General features: G+C 37.0%; 1 protein-coding gene across 3 annotated transcripts in view; it reads right to left on the bottom strand.

The window, feature by feature from the left end:
* Positions 1–20,058, bottom strand: part of SETD2 (SET domain containing 2, histone lysine methyltransferase) — a 153,441-nt gene that overhangs the window by 42,988 nt on the left and 90,395 nt on the right. For 2 of the 3 annotated variants that reach the window (XM_043994791.1, XM_043994800.1), the window contains exons 13-16: positions 10,526–10,574; positions 9,087–9,267; positions 7,885–8,554; positions 674–808 (exon numbers count right to left, since the gene is read on the bottom strand). In XM_043994791.1, the coding sequence (XP_043850726.1) occupies positions 674–808; positions 7,885–8,554; positions 9,087–9,267; positions 10,526–10,574 (1,035 nt within the window). Of the gene's footprint in view, positions 1–673; positions 809–7,884; positions 8,555–9,086; positions 9,268–10,525; positions 10,575–20,058 lie in introns of those variants that run through there. The other variant, XR_006355648.1, reaches the window with a different exon arrangement.

Below are 20,058 nucleotides of genomic sequence, written 5' to 3'. Positions count from 1 at the left end.
TGACAGTCGAATGATGAGATCAGAAGCTAGAGCCAGGGGCAGCTAGGTGGCACAGTGGATAGAGCACCGGCCCTGGAGTCAGGAGTACCTGAGTTCATATCCGGCCTTAGACACTTAACATTTACTAGCTGTGTGAACCTGGGCAAGTCACTTAACCCCAATTGCCTCACAAAAAATAAAAAATAAAAAAATTATTACTCTTTGTGTTTTCAGAACTCCCTTTTTGAGTTTTCCATTCCCCCCAGGACCAATTTCCCTTGTAGGGGATCCCATCTGTTTCGCCTTTAAAACTCTTTGTTGCCCTATCTTCTCACTTTTTAAACTGTTTAATAGTCTAAAGGTACATACATATCACTATACTCATATTTCCTTTCCTTTTCTATCATAATCACTCAGATGAGGTGGCTGTACTTCACCCAAAGGCCCTCATCCTTTTCACCTATGACAGTATAAAAAAATGGTTAATAATAAAAATAGAATACTAAAAGAAATGGGATTAAAAGCTGTACCAATAAACAGATAAAGAATATGATGTTGGTGCCACCTCTGAATATGAAATATACTAAAGAAACAAAAATAAACAGAATATACTTTGTGGAATACTTAAGAAATCTGTGAGAAACCAAAATGAAAAATTGGGAGAAAAATTAAATACGTGCAAAATATTTCTTACCTGCTGTAAAGGCTGAGGCTGTCCTGTTGCTACTATGGTAGTCACTGCTGCTGTTGGCTGTACTACTACACCCTGAGGGTGAGCTGTAAATATCTGCTGTCCTTGGATGTATTGAAGCCCTGGCTGAGGGTAACTCTGAGAAATAAGGAAAATGAAACTATGATAAACAGAATGCTAATTCTAAAGTAATATAATTAAAATTTGTAAGTGTCATCTTCTAACCAGGATAAAGTTTAGGTCATCATATTTGGAAACAAAGCTTTAAAATTTCTATAAACGGGGGTGGCTAGGTGGCGCAGTGGATAGAGCACCAGCCCTGGAGTCAGGAGTACCTGAGTTCAAATCCGGCCTCAGACACTTAACACTTACTAGCTGTGTGACCCTGGGCAAGTCACTTAACCCCAATTGCCTCACTAAAAAAAAAATTTCTATAAACTTTCTTGCCCCATTAATATCTATATTGGGACACAAATAGTAAAGGAATGGAGGTTCCACAATTAAAAAAACAAAAGACAGTGAATACCCAATGCTTTTGCTACATTTGAAAGGGAAAAAAACATATAGTATACCACAGGGGTATTTTGTTTCTAACACCAACTTGTTTACTATTTCTCATAGGATATAATACAAAAGATGCTAATTTCTAAACATGTGAAATTAATTCAGTTGTGTAAAACCTAAGTACCATAGAGCTGAAAATAATTCTATACAACTTTTCATAGAACCTTCCTAACCCTAGTACTGTTTCTACTATCCCAGAAAAGAGCAAAAGGAATGAACCAACGTGTTGAATTCTGTGGGAAGACTAAATTCAGACACAGAAATCAAAGAATAGAAAGCAACCTTAGCAGTTTTTTAAGTACTATTTTACTCCCAATTTAGTATTCCTTCCTTTTCTCCCCCAACCCCTTAAAAAAAAAAAAAAGACTGGGTTGGTCCATCTCAACTATGCTGGAATGATATATAGGGGCTACTCACCATCCTAAACCCATTACAAATCAGCACAAGAACTTTGACCTTCCTGCTTCCAATTTACAGCAATTAATCCCTACTTAGGGAACTTAAGTGTCTCCGGATCCTGAGAACTTGCTGAAATTAAGTGTGGCCCCCTGATCTGCACGGTCCAACATAGTTCAGAAGTACTAAATTTAAGAGATTTGAAAGCTCAAGACTCCCCAGTAACTGGGATTACAGGCATCTGTTACCACACTCAGCATGATTTCTTTTCTGTGGTATGCTTTATAGATGATCACAGCTTCTGCTTGAGTACCACTTCAGAGCTCATTCCTTTACAAGGCAGCCCATTCTATTATTTGAATTATTAGAAAATTCCTAATTGAGCCTCCCTTTTATTTTTACCCATCTGAACTAATTCTGCCTACTGAAGCTACATAAGATATCTTTTAGAGGTCTAATCTTTCTTTTACACATCAGGCCTTTGTATATTTGAAAAAATGCTATTTTTTTTCCTACTCCAATGTCCCATTGAAGGAAAACTGGTTTCTTTGTTATGCTATTGGAACATAAGCTTTGGCAAGTTCTACCATGCTAGAAAGGGATGGTAGAAGTAAAAATGGCTCTCATTCCAATGCAGTCTCCTTGCATTTGATCAGTAACTATGTCAGAAAAGCAAATGCTGGGTATTAAGGGTCACACTTTTAATTGTTGGTATTCTAAACAAGATCCTTTAACAGTGATTAGACAGATAACCTACCTGAGTAACTGCATCATATCAAATAATCACACTCTCAATATAAATGAAACTAAAAAAAACAAAAAACAAAAAAGAAGTTGCAGATAAATGTATGGAGGTCTCAAGTCTTTGGAGGAGAAAATAAAGGAACCATATGAAGAAACGTTTCATGTGTGTGTAAAAAGATCACTTCTGTTACATCTGAAAATATGTAACATCCTTTTACAGAGGATAAAGAGGAAGAGAAATTCTATTAATCTGATACCTTCCAAATCAAGGGAATATATAATTTGATATTTGAGGACATTAATGCAACAGTGGGCATGAGGAAGGATAGTAAAAACACATTTGACAATGGGATTAAGGAGTAAGACATAGCAGAGTTTAAAAACTTAAGAACATGGGGCAGCTAGGTGGCACAGTGGATAAAGCACTGGCCCTGGATTCAGGAGGATCTGAGTTCAAAGCCAGCCCCAGACATTTGACACTTACTAGCTGTGTGACCCTGGGCAAGTCACTTAACCCTCATTGCCCCGCCAAAAAACCCAAAAAACCCCAAAAAAGCCAAAAAAACTTAAGAACAGATGTCACAAGCCTACACAGCATGAATTCCCTGGTTTAAAAAAGGAGCCTGAAGGTACTAGACATGGTAAACTCACAAAAATCAAATAACAATATACTGATATTTATAACTAGCATCACAAAAATAAAATTAATTATATCTTAGCTGGCATGAAATAAATGGTCATGAATATGGGAATCATTTCCCAATCACTTGTACGTGTATACTCAGACTACTGACTAAAATCAATATTAAATCAGAAATAAACAGCAAATCATTCTAGACAATTCCAGAAAAACTATTAATGTCAGAAAATGGGAAATGTATAAAAACCAAACTCAAACACAGACACGTATAGTTCTATTCTGTTCCATCTTCTCCTGCAGACTGTCCAATCTCCCATTTATCTTCAATTTCTCTCTGGAATGAAATATTACTATATGCCAGGCACTATGCTTAGCATTTTACAAATAGTATCTCATTTGGTTCTCACAATCACTCTGAGAGGTAGATGCTATTATTATTCCCATTTTACAGTTGAGAAAACTGAGGAAAAGGTTAAGTGACTTATCCAGGGTCACACAGATAGCAAGTATCTGAGGCCATATTTGAACTCACGTTTGATCTTCCCGACTTCAGACTGTCTTGGACATGTCTTCTTCTCCCTAGGTTTCTGTGACACTGGTTCTGCTACCTGTCTGGCTGCCTCCTCAGTCTTCTTTGCTTGATCTTCACTCAAGTTACCCCCGCCCCCACTGAGTATCACATAAGCGATCTGTCCTGGGCTCTTCCATATTATTTCACTTGGTGATCTCATAAACTTCCATATACTCAATTATCATTTCCATGCTGATGATAACTAAATTTACTTGTACACAGACCTAATCTCTCTGCTGACCTCCAGTCTCCCATTTCAAACTGCCTACTGGACATTTCTAGCTAGAAGACATGTAGACACTTCAAAATCAACAAGTTTCAAACGGAACTCATTATGTCTCTTCTCAACGACTCCCCTCTTCCTAACTTTCTCAGTACTGGTGGAGGGCATCACCATCTTCCTAGTCACTCAGGTTTGCAATCCAGGTGTCAGCCTTAACTCTTCATCACTCTCTTGCACTCCCCATATCCAATCTGTTGCCAATACCTGTCAATTTTACCTTTTAACATCTCTCACATGCATCTCCATTTCCTCGGACACTGCTACCCCTTTGGTGCAGGCCCGCAGCATCTCACACCTGGACCATTGCAGTACACAGTTAGTTAGTATGCCTGTCATATGTCTCTTTCCATTCTAGTCCATCCTCCATTCAGCTGTCAAAGTGATCATCCTAAAGCACAGGTCTGACCAGGTCAAACCCTCCTGTTCAATAAATTCCAGTGGCTCCTTATCACCTCCAGAATTAAGTATAGAACCCTTAACAACCTGCCCTGCCCACCCCACCCCACCCCAATTTCCCATTCTTTTTACATCTTATACCACCCCATGAAACTGTCAGCTCAGTGACACTGGCCTCCTTACTGTTCCTTAAACAGGACACTCCATCGCCCAACTTCAGGCCATCTTCAAAGGCTGTCCTTCATGCTTAGTATGCTCTTCCTCTCCATTTCTACCTTTTGGCTTCCATCAAATCCTAGCTAAAATCCCACCTTCTACAAAAAGCCCTTCCTGTGCCTTGTTAATTCTAGTGTCTTCCCTCTGTTGATTAATAATAAATTCTGTATATATCTTTTTTGTACATGGTTGCTTACATGTTGTCTCCACTGTTATTTTGTAAATATTTTGAGAGCAGAGATTATCTTCTACCTTTCTTTGTATCCCTAGTGCTTTAATTTTTTTTTTAACTGGGCAATGAGGGTTAAGTGACTTGCCCAGGGTCACACAGCTAGTAAGTGTCAAGTGTCTGAGGCCGGTTTTGAACTCAGGTTCTCCTGAATCCAGGGCCGGTGCTTTATCCACTACGCCACCTAGCTGCCCCTGCTTTAATTTTTAATATGGGACTGACTTATCACTTTCTATGGAAATAGTATAAAAATCACCACAACAGAAAACCCTGAAGGGTCTAGAAACCACATCAGTCAGCAACTGCTGTCTCCTTGCCAAGTGAGGTAATATGGGAAACAAAAGTAGCATTGGTTGATAAAAAAAAAGATCTTTGTGTGTGGTCTGTAAACTTAAAAAAAAGTGTGTGTGTGTGTGTGTGTGTGTGTGTGTGTGTGTGTGTGTGTGTATATACACACATAGATACTGTATTTCAATGTAATGGACTTCCTTTGAATACCTATTTTTTATATATATTTTCACATATTCCTTTAAATATCTATTATATTCATGTCTATTTTATATATTTTAAAACATTCTGAGGAGGGGTTCCATTGGCTGCCAAAGGGGTCCATGACACAAGCGGAATAATCCCTGATTTAGAATATGAAGCAATTTGAAAAATCTTATGAATAATTTCTGATAAACAAAAAGTTAAAGAGGGGAAAAATCAGTTTTTCTGAAAGCTTGGTGTACAAAGCAATTAAAAGCCAGTGGACAGATAAATAACAAAAAGTACTGAGGTCACTACAATAAACTATTCTATTAATGATCAAGGAAGCATGTTTGTTCACTCCCCAACAAGGAAGTAGAAATGGCATTAAATAAGACAGATGGGAAGACAAAACTTAGCTAGGCTCAAATACACAGAAGGGATAGATGCTAAAATTGATAACTTTTAGATTACCAAGGCATTAATTTCTCAAGCTATATGCTTGAAGAATGTCAATTTCCAAAGTCTCCAATTAAATTAAATATGCAAGTCACCCAAAGGAAAAGAGACACATACTGAGCATGTCTTGGCTTCAGTATGCTACCAGTGACGGCCTGTTCTAGGAGTAGTGTGAAAAACATTACCTGAGAACTATGTACTCCAAAACAAATTTTTACTATTTTGTCTAGCTTTATAAAATATCCCACTAGTAGTTCGATTGGTATAGAATGAAATCTGTTCATTGGTCTAGGTAGTATAACTTTTATGATATTGGAACAGTCCAATCATAAGCACTGAATAGCCTTCTGATTATCTCTAGTCATTTATTAATGATTGCTTTGTAATTGCTTTTATTTAAGTTAAACATGGTTTCCAGATATTTTATGCATTTTGTAATTCTTTAAAAATCAGAATTTTCTATTTATAACTGTTATATTTTATATATTTTTTTGCATCATGTCTCCAATAAGGATCTTACTTCCAAGAAAGATAGGGAACTAATATGAATATTAAGACCAAAGCCATTTTTGAAAGGATAAGTGAATCAAAGGACATGAACATACAGTTTTCAAAAAAATAAATATATATTGTTCTGATAGGTGACTTTTAAGAAATGTTATATAGTATTTACATAGCTTTATGGTTTGCAAAGAACTTTATGTGTTCTCATTTGATCCTCTCAACAATACTGAGAAGTAGGTGCTATTATTTGCATTTTTCAGATGAAGAAACCAAGGCCAAGAGAGGATGACCTGCCCAGGGTCACATAATTCTTTAAGTCCAGCATTCTCCACCCATGATACTGACTAGCTTCCTTAAGGGAAATAAATATATATCAAATCAAAGTAACCCCGAGTTTCAAACTCATGGCCATCAAAATGGCAAAGACAGGAATAATCAATGCTAGATGAAATGAAAATTATTCTGGAGATTAATTTTAAGTTATGCTAATGAAGTGACTAAATTTTCAATAATTAGTTTGTTATATCTATGTTGCTCCATAGGCTGTAGGGGAAGGAATTTAAATGTCTTTTATAAAAAAAACCATATAAAAATTTTTAAAAAAAATTTTAAATATTAATAAATAATTAATATACATATATTAATCTAAGCAGCAAATCTCTATCAATGGGGAATGGCTAAACAAGTAAAAAGTGAATGTAATGACTAATAAGAAGAATTCAAAGAAACAGGTCAGACTCCTATGAACAGATGGAGAGTGAAGTAAACAGAAGTAGGAAAACAAAACAACCATGTCATCAGAAATAAGAAAAACTAAATGTTATGAAATTATACTAGTCAGGCACAGTTGATGCTGGTTTCCTGAACAGCTTTTTTCTTCCCAGTTACAGATTGAGTTGGGTTACAGGCCCAATGAATATCCATTCTGCTCTAATTTATATTATATGACTAGACTCAAGATAACAAAAAAACGCATAAGGAATAGTTTCATTCAAATGTCCAAGAAACAATTTCTCATCCAGGAAATTTCAAAAACTATGACAAGTGATGAAGTAAAAATGAAGAAGTAACAAAAACATGTCTAATTAGTCCACAACAGTAAAGTAAAAGTTTTAAATACCAAGTATTTATTGTAAGACAACATGATAGATATTGCAAAAATTAGTCAAATGTTGGATAAAATTAATAACCCAAGTCACTTCTGTTTCAGAATTGTCTTAATACCAACTCCTCAATGAATCTATTCAGATGTTAAAAAAATATTACAAAGAATACAACTAGTTCTGGACTTAAGTTTTGTCAACTCCTGTCACTTACCTTAAAATTCACTTAAAGGTGCAAGAACATCACATATCATCAACAACTGTAATGTTTTATTTTTATAAAGGATCTTGGGCACATAGGCTCGTGTTAATTCCTGTATTGAAAGTATGCAATATGGCACAAAAATAATGGACACAAAATCTGGATGGTAAGGTGGAGACAAGAAGGAAAGTAAACTGTCCTTTAAAAATTTTGTGATTAGGATACCAAGTTCTCAAGCACAATAGTTAATGGTTATCCCTTTGAAAAGATCTAAGGATGTAACAATAACATGGAATAGCTAAGCCAAAAAAAAATGCAAAGTGAGATTTTAAAATTCTAATCCAATACTGCTCATTTTACAAAAAGCCTTTTGCACTATGACCAGCATGATAAGCAGAATGACAACAAAGATAAATTGATTTTACAAAGTAGTTACCTGTACAATTGGTGGAGTTGTTTGAGAATAAGGTGGTGTCACACCGTAGACAGTCTGACATGTCTGTCCCTGGTAATATATGGCTGTTTGAGACTGTGCGGGGGAGTATGGCTGCTGTACAGCGACAGTCTGTTGATTAGAATCCCAAACACCATAATTTTGTCCCTGTACAGGACCTGGGGCAGGTACCGGCAAAACAGCTACATTAGGTTCCTGATGGACAACGGCTTCATTCTGTGCTACGTACTGTGAAGTTGAAACCTCCATTGGTGTTGCTACATGTTGCACTACTGGAACTGGTTGAGGAGTAGCAAGGCTTGGTTCTACTGAATGTCCCAAAGACTGGGTATGTTCATAGGTGGCAGGAGAACACATAGGGTCCATGCTAGGCGTGGGTAATAGCACCTTCCCAGCATTAGGATTGCTAGGATCCACATAAGCCTGCATGGGATAACCAGGAGGGTAGCCAACAAAGCTATGGTGAGGAGCACTATAGCCCAAGGAATCATAGGGAAGGGGGGAAGTCATCCCAAGATTCTGCATCTGCTGCTGCTGCTTCTGAGCCTCTCGTTGGGCCACCTCCTGTTCAAAGAGCTTCCTGCGCTCTTCTGTGGAAAGCTTATTGCGGTCCTTGAGTCGCACTTTTTTCTTAGAAGTGGGTGTATCATATCTGAAAATGGGAAGATGACAAGAAGATCCAGAAAGGTTTTATCCATTTTTTAAAAATTTAAAGTACTTCAAAGTGTGTCATAGTCTCTATTCTCCCAAAGCTTGTCTCTTTTGATCAACCCTCTATCTTTCTTCATCTTCTGGATATTGGAACATGTTCTATAAAAGATGCCCAGGCCTCCACTTACCTTCCCTGACTGTGCCATTCTGCTTAAGGCTATCTTCCCATATCTTTGCTTCCTTTTACAACCAAACCCCTAGAAAACCATTCTACATTGTACCTGTCACTGCTACATTTTGCAATCACTTCAATTCTTTGAAATTTGTCTTCCAACTTCAAGCACATGACACTACTTTCTTCAAGGCTATCAACAACTTCTCAATAAATTGAAGGTCTGTTTGCAGTTATTTTTCTTAGCTCTCTCTCTAGTGATACTTGTTGATCCAAATTCCCTCCTATTGATATTATGGAAAGCTTGTTTAGGCACTTCTGTCCTAGATCAGATCATCAAATAATTATTGCTCCCACTTACCGATCATCAGGTCTCTTCGTTCCTCGTTCATAAGCAGAAGGTGGTGGTGAAAGGGAACTCCTTCGTTTCTTTTTTTCCTTGCTCTGTGTTTGCCTTTCTGGTTCTCTTTCTCTAGATCGGTTAGGAGTCTTTGGGGTAGCTGCTTGATCTCTGAGACCAACATTATCCCTTCCCCGATCACCTGAAAGAAAAAATGGTTAACTAAAACAACCAAGTCAGTAGACTTTTCTTTCCCCTTATGAAGCAAATTAAAACTTCAACCTAAATAAATGAACTTATTACCTATCCTGGACGGGTTGACACTTTAAAAGAGATAATGTTACACATGATGGAATAGTTTTTTTCTAAAAATTTTTCTAACCCCCAAACCTCAGAACAAAGAAATTATTCTTCTTATATAGAACAGGAACTGATTCTACAAGACAAGGAGGCAGAACCCTAAACCCCTAACAAAATAAAATCTCACTAATTTTTAATACTTAGACTCTTTTTTTGGTGTCCCTAAAAGCAAACATCTTCTGACTGAACCCAGAGATGATATTGTTATTGTTTTTCAGTCATTTCTGACTCTTCATGACTTCATTTGGGATTTTCTTGGCAATGATACTGAAGTGGTTTGCCTTTTCCTTCTCCAGTTCATTTTACGATAAGGAAAACTGAGGCAAATAAGAGTTATATGACTAGGCCACAGTCATACTGCTTGTAAGTGTCTGAGGCTGAATTTGAACTCCTGATTCTAGGTCCAGCATTCTATCCACTGTGCTACCTATTTATCTCTACTAAAGTTCATTTTAATTATTCAACTTGATTTCCTAATATTTTAAGCTTTTTTGGGACTCTTCTCAATATGAGTTTGCACTATTCCATTATCCAAATCAATGGTAAAAAGATTAGACAGCTAAAGGCCAAGAATAAATCCCTAGATTACTCCACTTGGAGATCTTCCAGGCTGACATGAAGCAGTAAATGACCATGCTTGGTCAACCATTTCTGAATCCATCTAAATTTACCAATGTCTAGCCTGCATCTCATCTTTTCTACAAGAAGAATACAAGATACTTTATGAAAAGCTTTTTGATAAAATCTAGGTAAACTGTATCTACAACAATCCCATGATTTGGGCAAAAAAAAGTCTAAATCTTCATTAGATATAAGGAAAGTATGTGTAAGTATCATATTGAAACAGAACTTTGGAGCTTGAAAGGACAATAGAGAAAACCCATTTCAATCACCTGATTTTACTGATAAAGGAATTAAAGTCCCAAAAAGGTCTTCTTTCTCAAATATATTTATTGAGCAAATTATGCTACACACACACATACACATACCAGTCCCCAAAGTCGCTCAGGGAACTCTAAGTCAAACTAGGGAAACAGGAAATTAAAAAAAAAAATTTAATGCCAGATAAACCTATTTGCAAAGGATCAATGAATACATACCATTGTTTTCTTTTTCAGTCTGACTCTTTTTTGGAATTCGATACACCTCCTAAAAACAAATCAGGAAAAAGGTTAGTTTTGTGGAAAAGACAGTTTTAATAGTCTGACAATGATGATAATTTTACATGGCAAGACAGAAATGGAAGGATTGGGCAGACATGTATAATTTACACAATATTCTATTAATGTTCCATGGATTAGGTTATAAATAATGTTTTAGACAGCTTAAGAGTTAGAGAAATATATACATATATTAGAGACTGATGAACAGGAAGTTTAAAGAGATGTTCACTTTCATCTGTATCTAACAGTCTTCATTAGCTATGAGATTTAAATAACATGGGGCTTATAATTTTTTCAAGAATTTTCCTATTGATTATAATTTATGCCTCAGGCTCTTCATATATAAACTGGAGTTAATGATACAAACCCTCCTTGAAGAAACAGTATGAACAAGAAACAAAAATTACAAAGGCTTTTCTCATACTTAAGTGCAGCATGAGGTTGCTATAATAATTAACAGTTTACATTTACATAGTATTTTACATGACAACAGTTGAATACTTTCCAAAAATGAACAGCGTGGCATCTGAGGGTACTACTGCTGATTGGAGGACCACTTTTGATGATATTGGGGGAAACTGTTCATACAGTGGGGGGACACCTTTCCCCTCACTTTGTTTCCCCACCCACAAATAAATCTGAAATTCCTATAAAACTTTTTTCTTCCATGGCTCTAACAAAGTACTGACAGTCAGAAGAGACTAAGTAAGCTTCTAGCTCAACCTCCCTCCCAATCTCTCCTAAAGGTTTTGGCTCAAACACTGAAAGGGGGGAGGGAGAAAGGAGGGAATTCCAAGTGAACATTCAGTAGGCCCACCTTGCTGAATTAATGAGGCAGCCCATTTCTTTGCTAGACAGCTCTCATTTTTATAAAGTACTTTTTTAGAATGGGCTGCTTCTCCCCCCTCCCTTGAAAAAATCTTTCCAGAGATCCCATAGGATCTGTAGACCTTAGGTTAAGAAAACCCTTGTTCTAATGTTAATACACTTTAAGAAAGCTAATCTAGTACATACTAGACTAGATCCCTTTGAGTGTTTCTACAACTTAATGGCTAAATGCATGAATTATTAAATTTCTATAGCCCTTTTTGAAACATTGTGTTAATCAATATAGAGCTCTGAAATTCTCAACAAGGCTATTATTTCTAGTTTTGGCAAAAATGTGAAAGGAGTAGAAAGTACATTGGATTTGGAATCTGAGAAACTTGGTACAAATCTTTGCTCTCAGTTTCCTCATCTATGAAATTTTATATACTTATTACAGCTAACGTCTATAAAACACCTACCGTGTGCCAGGCATTGTACTAACAGCTTTACAGATACCTCATTTTATTCTCACAACCCTGGCAAATAGGAGCTTTTATTATGACCATTTTATAGTTGAGTAAACTAAGGCAGAGAGATATGAAGTGACTTGTCCAAGGTTACACAGCTAGTGTCCAAAACCATATTTTAATGCAGATCTTCCATTCCAGGCCTGGTGCTAAATCAAATCAACTGTGCCACATAGCTACCCCTAAAAATGAAGGGATTGGAATATATGACCTCATGTCACTTCCAATGCTACATATGCATTCCTAAAAATGTAACATTAAAAAATTATCTTTGACATTAGCTTACGTGATTACTGAGACTTTGCTCCAATCTCAGTGTTTTCTTTATATGTACACCTCAGTTTCATTTCAGCATCCAATATACCTTTAAAATTATATTTTCTTAAGAAGTTTTAGGGGCAGCTAGGTGGTGCAGTGGATAGAGCACTGGCCCTGGATTCAGGAGGACCTGAGTTCAAATCCAGCCACAGACACTTAACACTTATGGCTGTGTGACCCTGGGCAAGTCACTTAACCCCAATTGCCCCACTAAAAAAAAAAAAAAAAAGGAAGTTTTAGATTGAATATCAAAGAACTGAAGATTACATATTAAAATCCCAGATCTAAAAACTACCAATTTTCATTCATTTGCATTGTCAGACAATCAAAAATGTTTTCAAAAGCAACACTATACTAAGCATGATGCAATAGCACTTTTATGTTGATCCAATCCATTTTTACAAGATAAGAAAAAAGTAACAATTTTTATTATAATTTCTATCTTCACATAATCTTAGGAATATGCAAAATCTTATGTTTCGATATTAGTATAAGTCCTTCCTCATTTTTATTTTTTTTTCAGGGCAATAGAGGTTAAGTGACTTGCCCAGGGTCACACAGCTAGTAAGTGTCAAGTGCCTGAGCCCAGATTTGAACTCAGGTCCTCCTGAATCCAGGGCTGGTGCTTTATCCACTGCACCACCTAGCTGCTCCATTCTTAAAGAAACCTAAAATCTCAGAGAATTTTCATTTATAAAATACTGTGGAAAGAGAAAGGACTCAAAGAGAGGCAGAGACGCTGGAACAAAGAACACACAGAGAAAAACAAGGAAGATGAGTAATTATTACCTTAAAAATAACACAAGCTTTGAAAATAAGTGTATTGTCTGTCTCACTCCTACAAGGTAGGCCACATATAGAGAGACTTTTAGTTATTATTAATAGGTTTTGCAAATCAAAATGTTCAGCACAATTTGTTGAATTAAAGTGCAGACTCTAGTGCTTGTAACATGAGTCATGAATTCATACTAAAGTAGTTTTGATCTTAAGATAACATAATAGCCTGTCAATATCACCTCTGCAACATCTCTCAAATACACACCTTCTGGGGCAGCTAGGTGGCACAGTGGATAAAGCACCGGTCCTGGATTCAGGAGGACCCAAGTTCAAATCCAGCCTCAGACACTTGACACTTACTAGCTGTGAGACCTTGGGCAAGTCACTTAACCCCCATTGCCTCACCCAAAACCAAAACCCCACACCTTCTGTCCTCTGTCACTGCTACCACCCTTCTGATACAGGCTGTCATCACATTACACCTGGACTATTGCAATAGCCTGCTAGTGGGTGGGTGGGTCTGCCTGCCTCAAGTCTCTCCTCACTCCAGTCCATCCTCCCTTCAGTCACCAAAGCTATTTTCCTAAAGAGTCGATCTGACCATGTCATACCCTCTACTCAAACTTCCTATAACCTCCAGGATCAAATACAAAATCCTGTTTGGCATTTAATGTCCTTTCTAACATCATACAGACATATAATACAGGCACACACACAGAGAGACACACCCACCCACCCACCCTACACCCCTCTTCCCATCTTCTCACATCTTACCCCCCACCATATACTCTTTTTTTTGGTTTTTGTTTTTTTGCGGGGCAATGGGGGTTAAGTGACTTGCCCAGGGTCACACAGCTAGTAAGTAACAAGTGTCTGAGGCCAGATTTGAACTCAGGTACTCCTGAATCCAGGGCTGGTGCTTTATCCACTGCGCCACATAGCCGCCCCCCCCACCATATATTCTTTAATCCAGTGACACTGGCCCCTTCTGGATGTTGAACTCTGGCCATTTTCTCTGGCTATGTGCCAAACCTACAATGTTCTCTCCTCCCAACTCTGCCTGTCTTCCCCTAACTTTCCCTCTTTCACAGCAAGTCTTTCCCAATCCTTCACTTCTAGTAATGTCCCAATGTTAAATGATTTTCTATTTATCCTATATATAGCTTGATTTTATATAGGTTTGTCTTCATATTGTCTTGCTCATTTGACTGCCTGTCTTCCTTCAGGACAGGGACTGTCTTTTGACTTTCTGTATCCCCAGCACTTAGTACATTGTAGGCACTTAATAAATGTTCATTGACTGATCGAATGCCTGACAAATTTAAACATAAGCACATCAGCAAAAAGTAGAAAGAGCACTAATCTAGGCATCAGATTTAGGTTCAGATTCAAACTCCACTTGCTGTTCCCCTACGCTAAGGAAGTTAGTCTCTTACCTGTTATCTGTAAAATTTGATGTATTTTTAGAGGAAACCTTAATAATGGGACATTAATTGGAAGAAAAACCTGAAACCATATTATCTCACTTGGTCCATTAGTATAAGCTTCAATTTGGAGCTAAGTGACCTCTCATTTTAAAACAAAGATAAGCATTTTTTAAGAAGCAGTGTCAAAATTCATTTTTTATCCTATGGATTTCTAGTTGGCTAAGCTGATGAAGTTCATGAGACCATCTTATCAGGTCAGAGAACTGGGGTTTTTTTTGAGCTGAATAGCATCTTTCAAAATTGATTGAACACAGAACTGAGTTGGAAGGGGCCTTAGAAGTCACTGAGTCTCTAACTCTTCATGTTACACAGATGAGAAAACAGAGGCCTAGAGAGATTAAGTTACTTTCTAAGAGTAAAGCTGTAACTGTTTGAGGCAGGATTCAGGTATAGTTGTAAACCCTGACTCCCTGTCTAGTGGTCTCTCTATACATTACATGATGCTGATGTAATTGTAGCTATCTACTATAATTACACGGGGAATATACTTGTATTCTCTGCATAGAGCATAGAAATTGGATTCAGGAAGATCCTAATTCAAATCTGGCCTTACTTACTAGTATAACCCTGGGCAGTCAAGTCAGTCAATAAGCATTTTATTAAGCACCTACTAAGTGCCAGGTATGGTGGCGATACAAAGAAAGACAAAAGATAGTTCCTGCCCTCAAGGAGCTCACAATCTAAGGTGGAGATACAATAAGCAAATAAATATGCACAAATGAGCCTTGTCCAAAATAAACAGGAAATAACAGGGAAGACTCAATCTGGAATCAAGAAGATCTGGGTTCACATCTAGTTATATAAACCTAGGCAAGTCACTTAACCTCTGCCTCAGTTTCCACAACTGTAAAATGGGGGTATAGCAGCATCTACCTTCCTGGGTTGTTATGAGAATCAAATAAGATAATATTTTTAAGCATTTAGCACGCTGCTTGGCACATAGGCACTTAAATTCTTTCTTCATTTTAAGCTATGTTCTTTTTTTTAAATTTTTTTTATTTTTTAGTGAGGCAATTGGGGTTGTGACTTGCCCAAGGTCACACAGCTAGTAAGTGTTAAGTGTCTGAGGCCGGATTTGAACTCAGGTCCTCCTGATTCCAGGGCCGGTGCTCCATCCACTGCGCCACCTAGCTGCCCCTAAGCTATATTCTTATCTACAATTCTGAAAAATTAAGCTTGAGTTTCCTCTATCTAAAGGGAGTTAAAACTTACAAGAAAAATAGAACAAAGTTTTGAGATTTTGTTTTGTGTGTGTGGTTAAAAAAAACCAAACAACTTGAATAGAGAGCTAATTTTTGGTGCAGTTTTGTTTATATAACTTCCATAATAAGAAATAATCTGGGGCAGCTAGGTGGCACAGTGGACAGAGCACCAGCCCTGGAAGCAGGAGGACCCGAGTTCAAATCTGGCCTCAGACACTTGACACTTACTAGCTGTGTGACCTTGGGCAAGTCACTTAACCCCAACTGCCTCACCTAAATAAATAAAAATGAAATCCTTTTCAAGTGGGTAGAGCACCGGCCCTGGAGTCAGGAGTACCTGAGTTCAAATCCGGCCTCAGACACTTAACACTTACTAGCTGTGTGACCCTGGGCAAGTCACTTAACCCCAATTGTCTCACTAAAAAAAAAAAAAAGTAGAATTAGGGAGTATTGAATCATTATAGGAGAGGAAAAAAAAGTTCTTTCTCCATTTTATCCCTTTGAGATTTTATAACCCACTTAACACTTTTTAGCTGTGTGACCCCGGGCAAGTCACTTAACCCTCATTGCCCTGCAAAAAAAAAAAGTATAGGAGATTTTATGAACACTTCCCTACACTGAAAAATTTATGCAATCATAGAAATTCCAGTCTGTTTTAAAAATCCAAATATAGTACTGTAGTTTTCTTATGTAAAACACCTCAGGTTTGAGTCATATGCCACTGTCTTTCAATATTGTAGGATCTCCCTTATGCTTTATTCTAGGATTTTACTGCCTCTTGTTATACCATACTAGAGAATGCAAGTCATGTTCTTAATCATAATTATAAAGTCACTAATAATCTTACCTAGATCTGATTGATTATAGATATGAGGCTTAGTTTTTGGACAAGGGAAATCATGCTATGAGCTTTTCAGAGATTTGCAATTCATAATCAACACAATCTGATATATCTTAACACAGCCAGTAAACTGCACTCTGGAGGGAAAAAAAATCTATGTACAAAGTAAACAAATACATGTATATCTATACCATTTTTCAATGGTTCAAGGATCCAAAATTTTGTTCAAGATGGGTATACTCACTTTTTCCTCTATTGACAGACTACAACTCCCTTTGTGACTCAGTACAGAGTCCATGAGTGTTCTGATAGAAAAATCCTACACCTTGCTGCCAAACTTATGATAAGCTTCTGACTTTTCTACGATGCTTTCTGAATAGACAGGTCCATACCCTTTTGAGATTAGGGAAGACCACTCAGGCTTCTTTAGCACAACCCTGAGAGACCAGAATAGCCTCCATATCATAAGGCAAAGCATGCCCTACCCGCCCCCCACCCACATATGGTAAGACTTGGCACTGGTAAGTGGCATTAGAACAATCAGGTGCGAAGTTCTCATTTTGCAGAGAGGAACATGAAGACTCAAAGTTAAGTGAATTCCCAGGTTGGGATTTTGGCTGAAGTATTACATCAAAACCAAATTTCTTTCTAGGATACCACAATACCTCTCAATATGTATTATACACACACACACACACACACACACACACACACACACACACACACACACTCACTCTCTTTGTGTGACTCTATATGCTTGGGCGGATATACTTGTATGTATATACACACATACATAGAAAATTCCTGATAGCAAAATATAGCAGTGTGGTAAAAGACAAGTCATCAAAAAATAAAAAATTGTGGACTATTCTGATAACATAAAATGTTTTCATTATTGTTTGTAGGAAATTCCATCTTCCCTTAATAGGAATCACATTAAAATGAATCCATAACAATAATACAATTTAACGATGCAAGTTATGTAGGCAGATGAATTATAATGGAAAGTATAAAGGATTTAGAGTCTAGCTCAGATACTAGTTCTGTCACTTAATAGGCATGTAATTCTAGACAAATTACTTCAAATAGCCTTGGTTTCCTCCATCCGTAAAATGGGGATATATTTTCATTGCCTACCACACAGTATTGTTTTGAGGATCAAATGGGAGTGAATGGAAAACGCACTGTAAAGCACAATGTAAATGCCAGCTATTAGTCAAATGAAATACCATAAAAGATAAGACATGTTAAGTTTTAAAGTGGTCCATATTTCAGTACATTTCTCTAGCTCTTATGACGAATAATAAGCTGCCACAGAGATTGACTTCATAAGATCATAGCATTTTAAAATCAGAAGGGATCACAGTCACCATCTAATCCAAATCATACCAGAAAAGGAAATACCCACTAGAACACATTTTATAAATAACTATCCACAGTACTTTTGCTCTTATCGTTGGGGCGTTTCAAGTTTGCAAAACATTCTACATAAACTCATTTGAATTTCAAAAACCTGTGAAGTATTATTATCATCCTTTTAAATAAAAAGAACCTAAAATGGGGGAAGAAGGAGAAAGGAAGTTAACTGGATTTGCCTATGGTCATCAGTCTTACTCTATCTCTAGCACTCTACCCATTATATTCCCATAGAAAAGGGTACAGAATAATTTGGGCTATAATAAACCTTTTGATTCCTTTTTATTTCTGAACTTTGAAGATATTCTCTAATCATGTTAGAAACTTTCGTCCTGTTTTCACTCTGCTAGTCCATCTTTCAAATCACCTTTTCAATAATAAAAAATTCTGTATTTCATTTAAGAGAGACTATATGGAATAACTTTTTTATTAACAGGAATAAACCATTTTGAACATTTTATCTTCATGAAATATTTAAAACTACCCAACCTGAAAAGAAGTATTTGTGCGTGCATTTTCTTTGATTTTGAAAAATCTCATATTAAGCCTCATTAAATATTTGTATAATTTTCAAATTTTTCCTTGTATTATCTTGCTCCCTGCTCTCTCATGCTCTTCCTTTGTCTTTATCTTTGAAATAATTAAAGTTCCCTTTATACACAAAGCATAAACTTGTAACAAATGAAACTTGTAACACGACAAAACAAATCCTAATTTAAGGTTTCATGTGAAACACTATTAATTCACTGTTCAGGATTTGTATGAGTCTTATAAAAACTCTCAACATTATTTGTCATCTAACAGTTGGCATACACTTCATAATTGAAAGTACTTGTTAGATGGTGTATAGTGAGCTGTACCCCTCCAGACAATTTTCTTAGAATTACTCAATCTATTAGGCACTTGCACTGTACTAGTTGCTAGAGAAACAGATGTAGTATTAACTATGCAAGCTCTCCTCCTATGATATGCCTTCACAGGAGATGTAATCATACAATAAATCTAGAACTATTAATAGATCTAGAGAGAAAATGAAATTATTAAACTTTAAAAAGACTACCAACAGAACAACCCAAATGACCTCAAATTGGTTGAGTCATGTCAAGTATGCACCATGCCAATAAAATAGAAATGACAATCCTACCAAAAAAATATTTTAGATGTCATATCAAACTACCAAAAATTACGTTTTAGATCAAGGAGAAAAAAGTAACAAATTCACTCAGAACAACCAAAGGTCAAAAATTTTAAGAAAAATGAGAATCATTAGATAACATATGTAAAGTGCATAAGAGTGCATCAACTGCGGTACTCATTCCTCATCAGTACCCTCAGTAGCCCTTTTAACTGGAGGGCTAGAAACTGGAGCAAAGAACTTCTTTCAAAGCCTACATTTAATGAAGTCTCTCCAGACAGCTAGATGGTGCAGTGGATAAAGCACTGGCCCTGGATTCAGGAGGGCCTGAGTTCAAATCTGGCATCAGACACTTGATACTTACTAGCTGTGTGACCCTGGGCCAGTCACTTAATCTTCACTGCGGGGGGGGGGGGGTGTTTGAGGGAGAGAGAGGTCTCTCTTTAAGGCTCAGATTCACTCTCTCTGTATTTCCAACAAACTCATTCCTTAGACTATACCTTTTCTCCAGTCCCCCCCACCCCCATACCTTCTTCCACACCCTGAGCTCCCCCAGTAGACTAAGCTCCTTGAGGTCAGGGACTGTCCTTCCTTTTTTTTTTTTTTTTTACATTTTTATCCTCAGCAGCACAGTAATAAATATTTACTGGAAGATAGGTGGTGGAATGGACAGAGTGGACTCCAGGGCCTGGAGTCAGAAAGACTCCTCTTCCTGAATATCATATCTGGCCTCAGAAACTTCCTAGCTGTGTGACCCTGGGCAAATCGCTCAAGCCTGTTTGCCTCAGTTTCCTTATCTGTAAAATGAGCTGGAGAAGGAAATGGCAAACTACTCCAGTTTCTTTGCCAAAAAAAGTCCAAATGGGATCATCACGAGTTCACTGAAATGACTGAACAATACTGACAGAAAAGTTTAAAAAGGTTGAAAGGAAAGGTATCTAATAATCCAAAATCCCAAAA

This window comes from Dromiciops gliroides, chromosome 1 (genome assembly GCF_019393635.1).
Source record: "Dromiciops gliroides isolate mDroGli1 chromosome 1, mDroGli1.pri, whole genome shotgun sequence".
In the NCBI taxonomy this organism is placed as follows: Eukaryota; Metazoa; Chordata; class Mammalia; order Microbiotheria; family Microbiotheriidae; genus Dromiciops; species Dromiciops gliroides.
The sequence above is the reverse complement of the archived record's forward strand: the minus strand, read 5'-3'. Positions and strand labels throughout refer to the sequence as shown.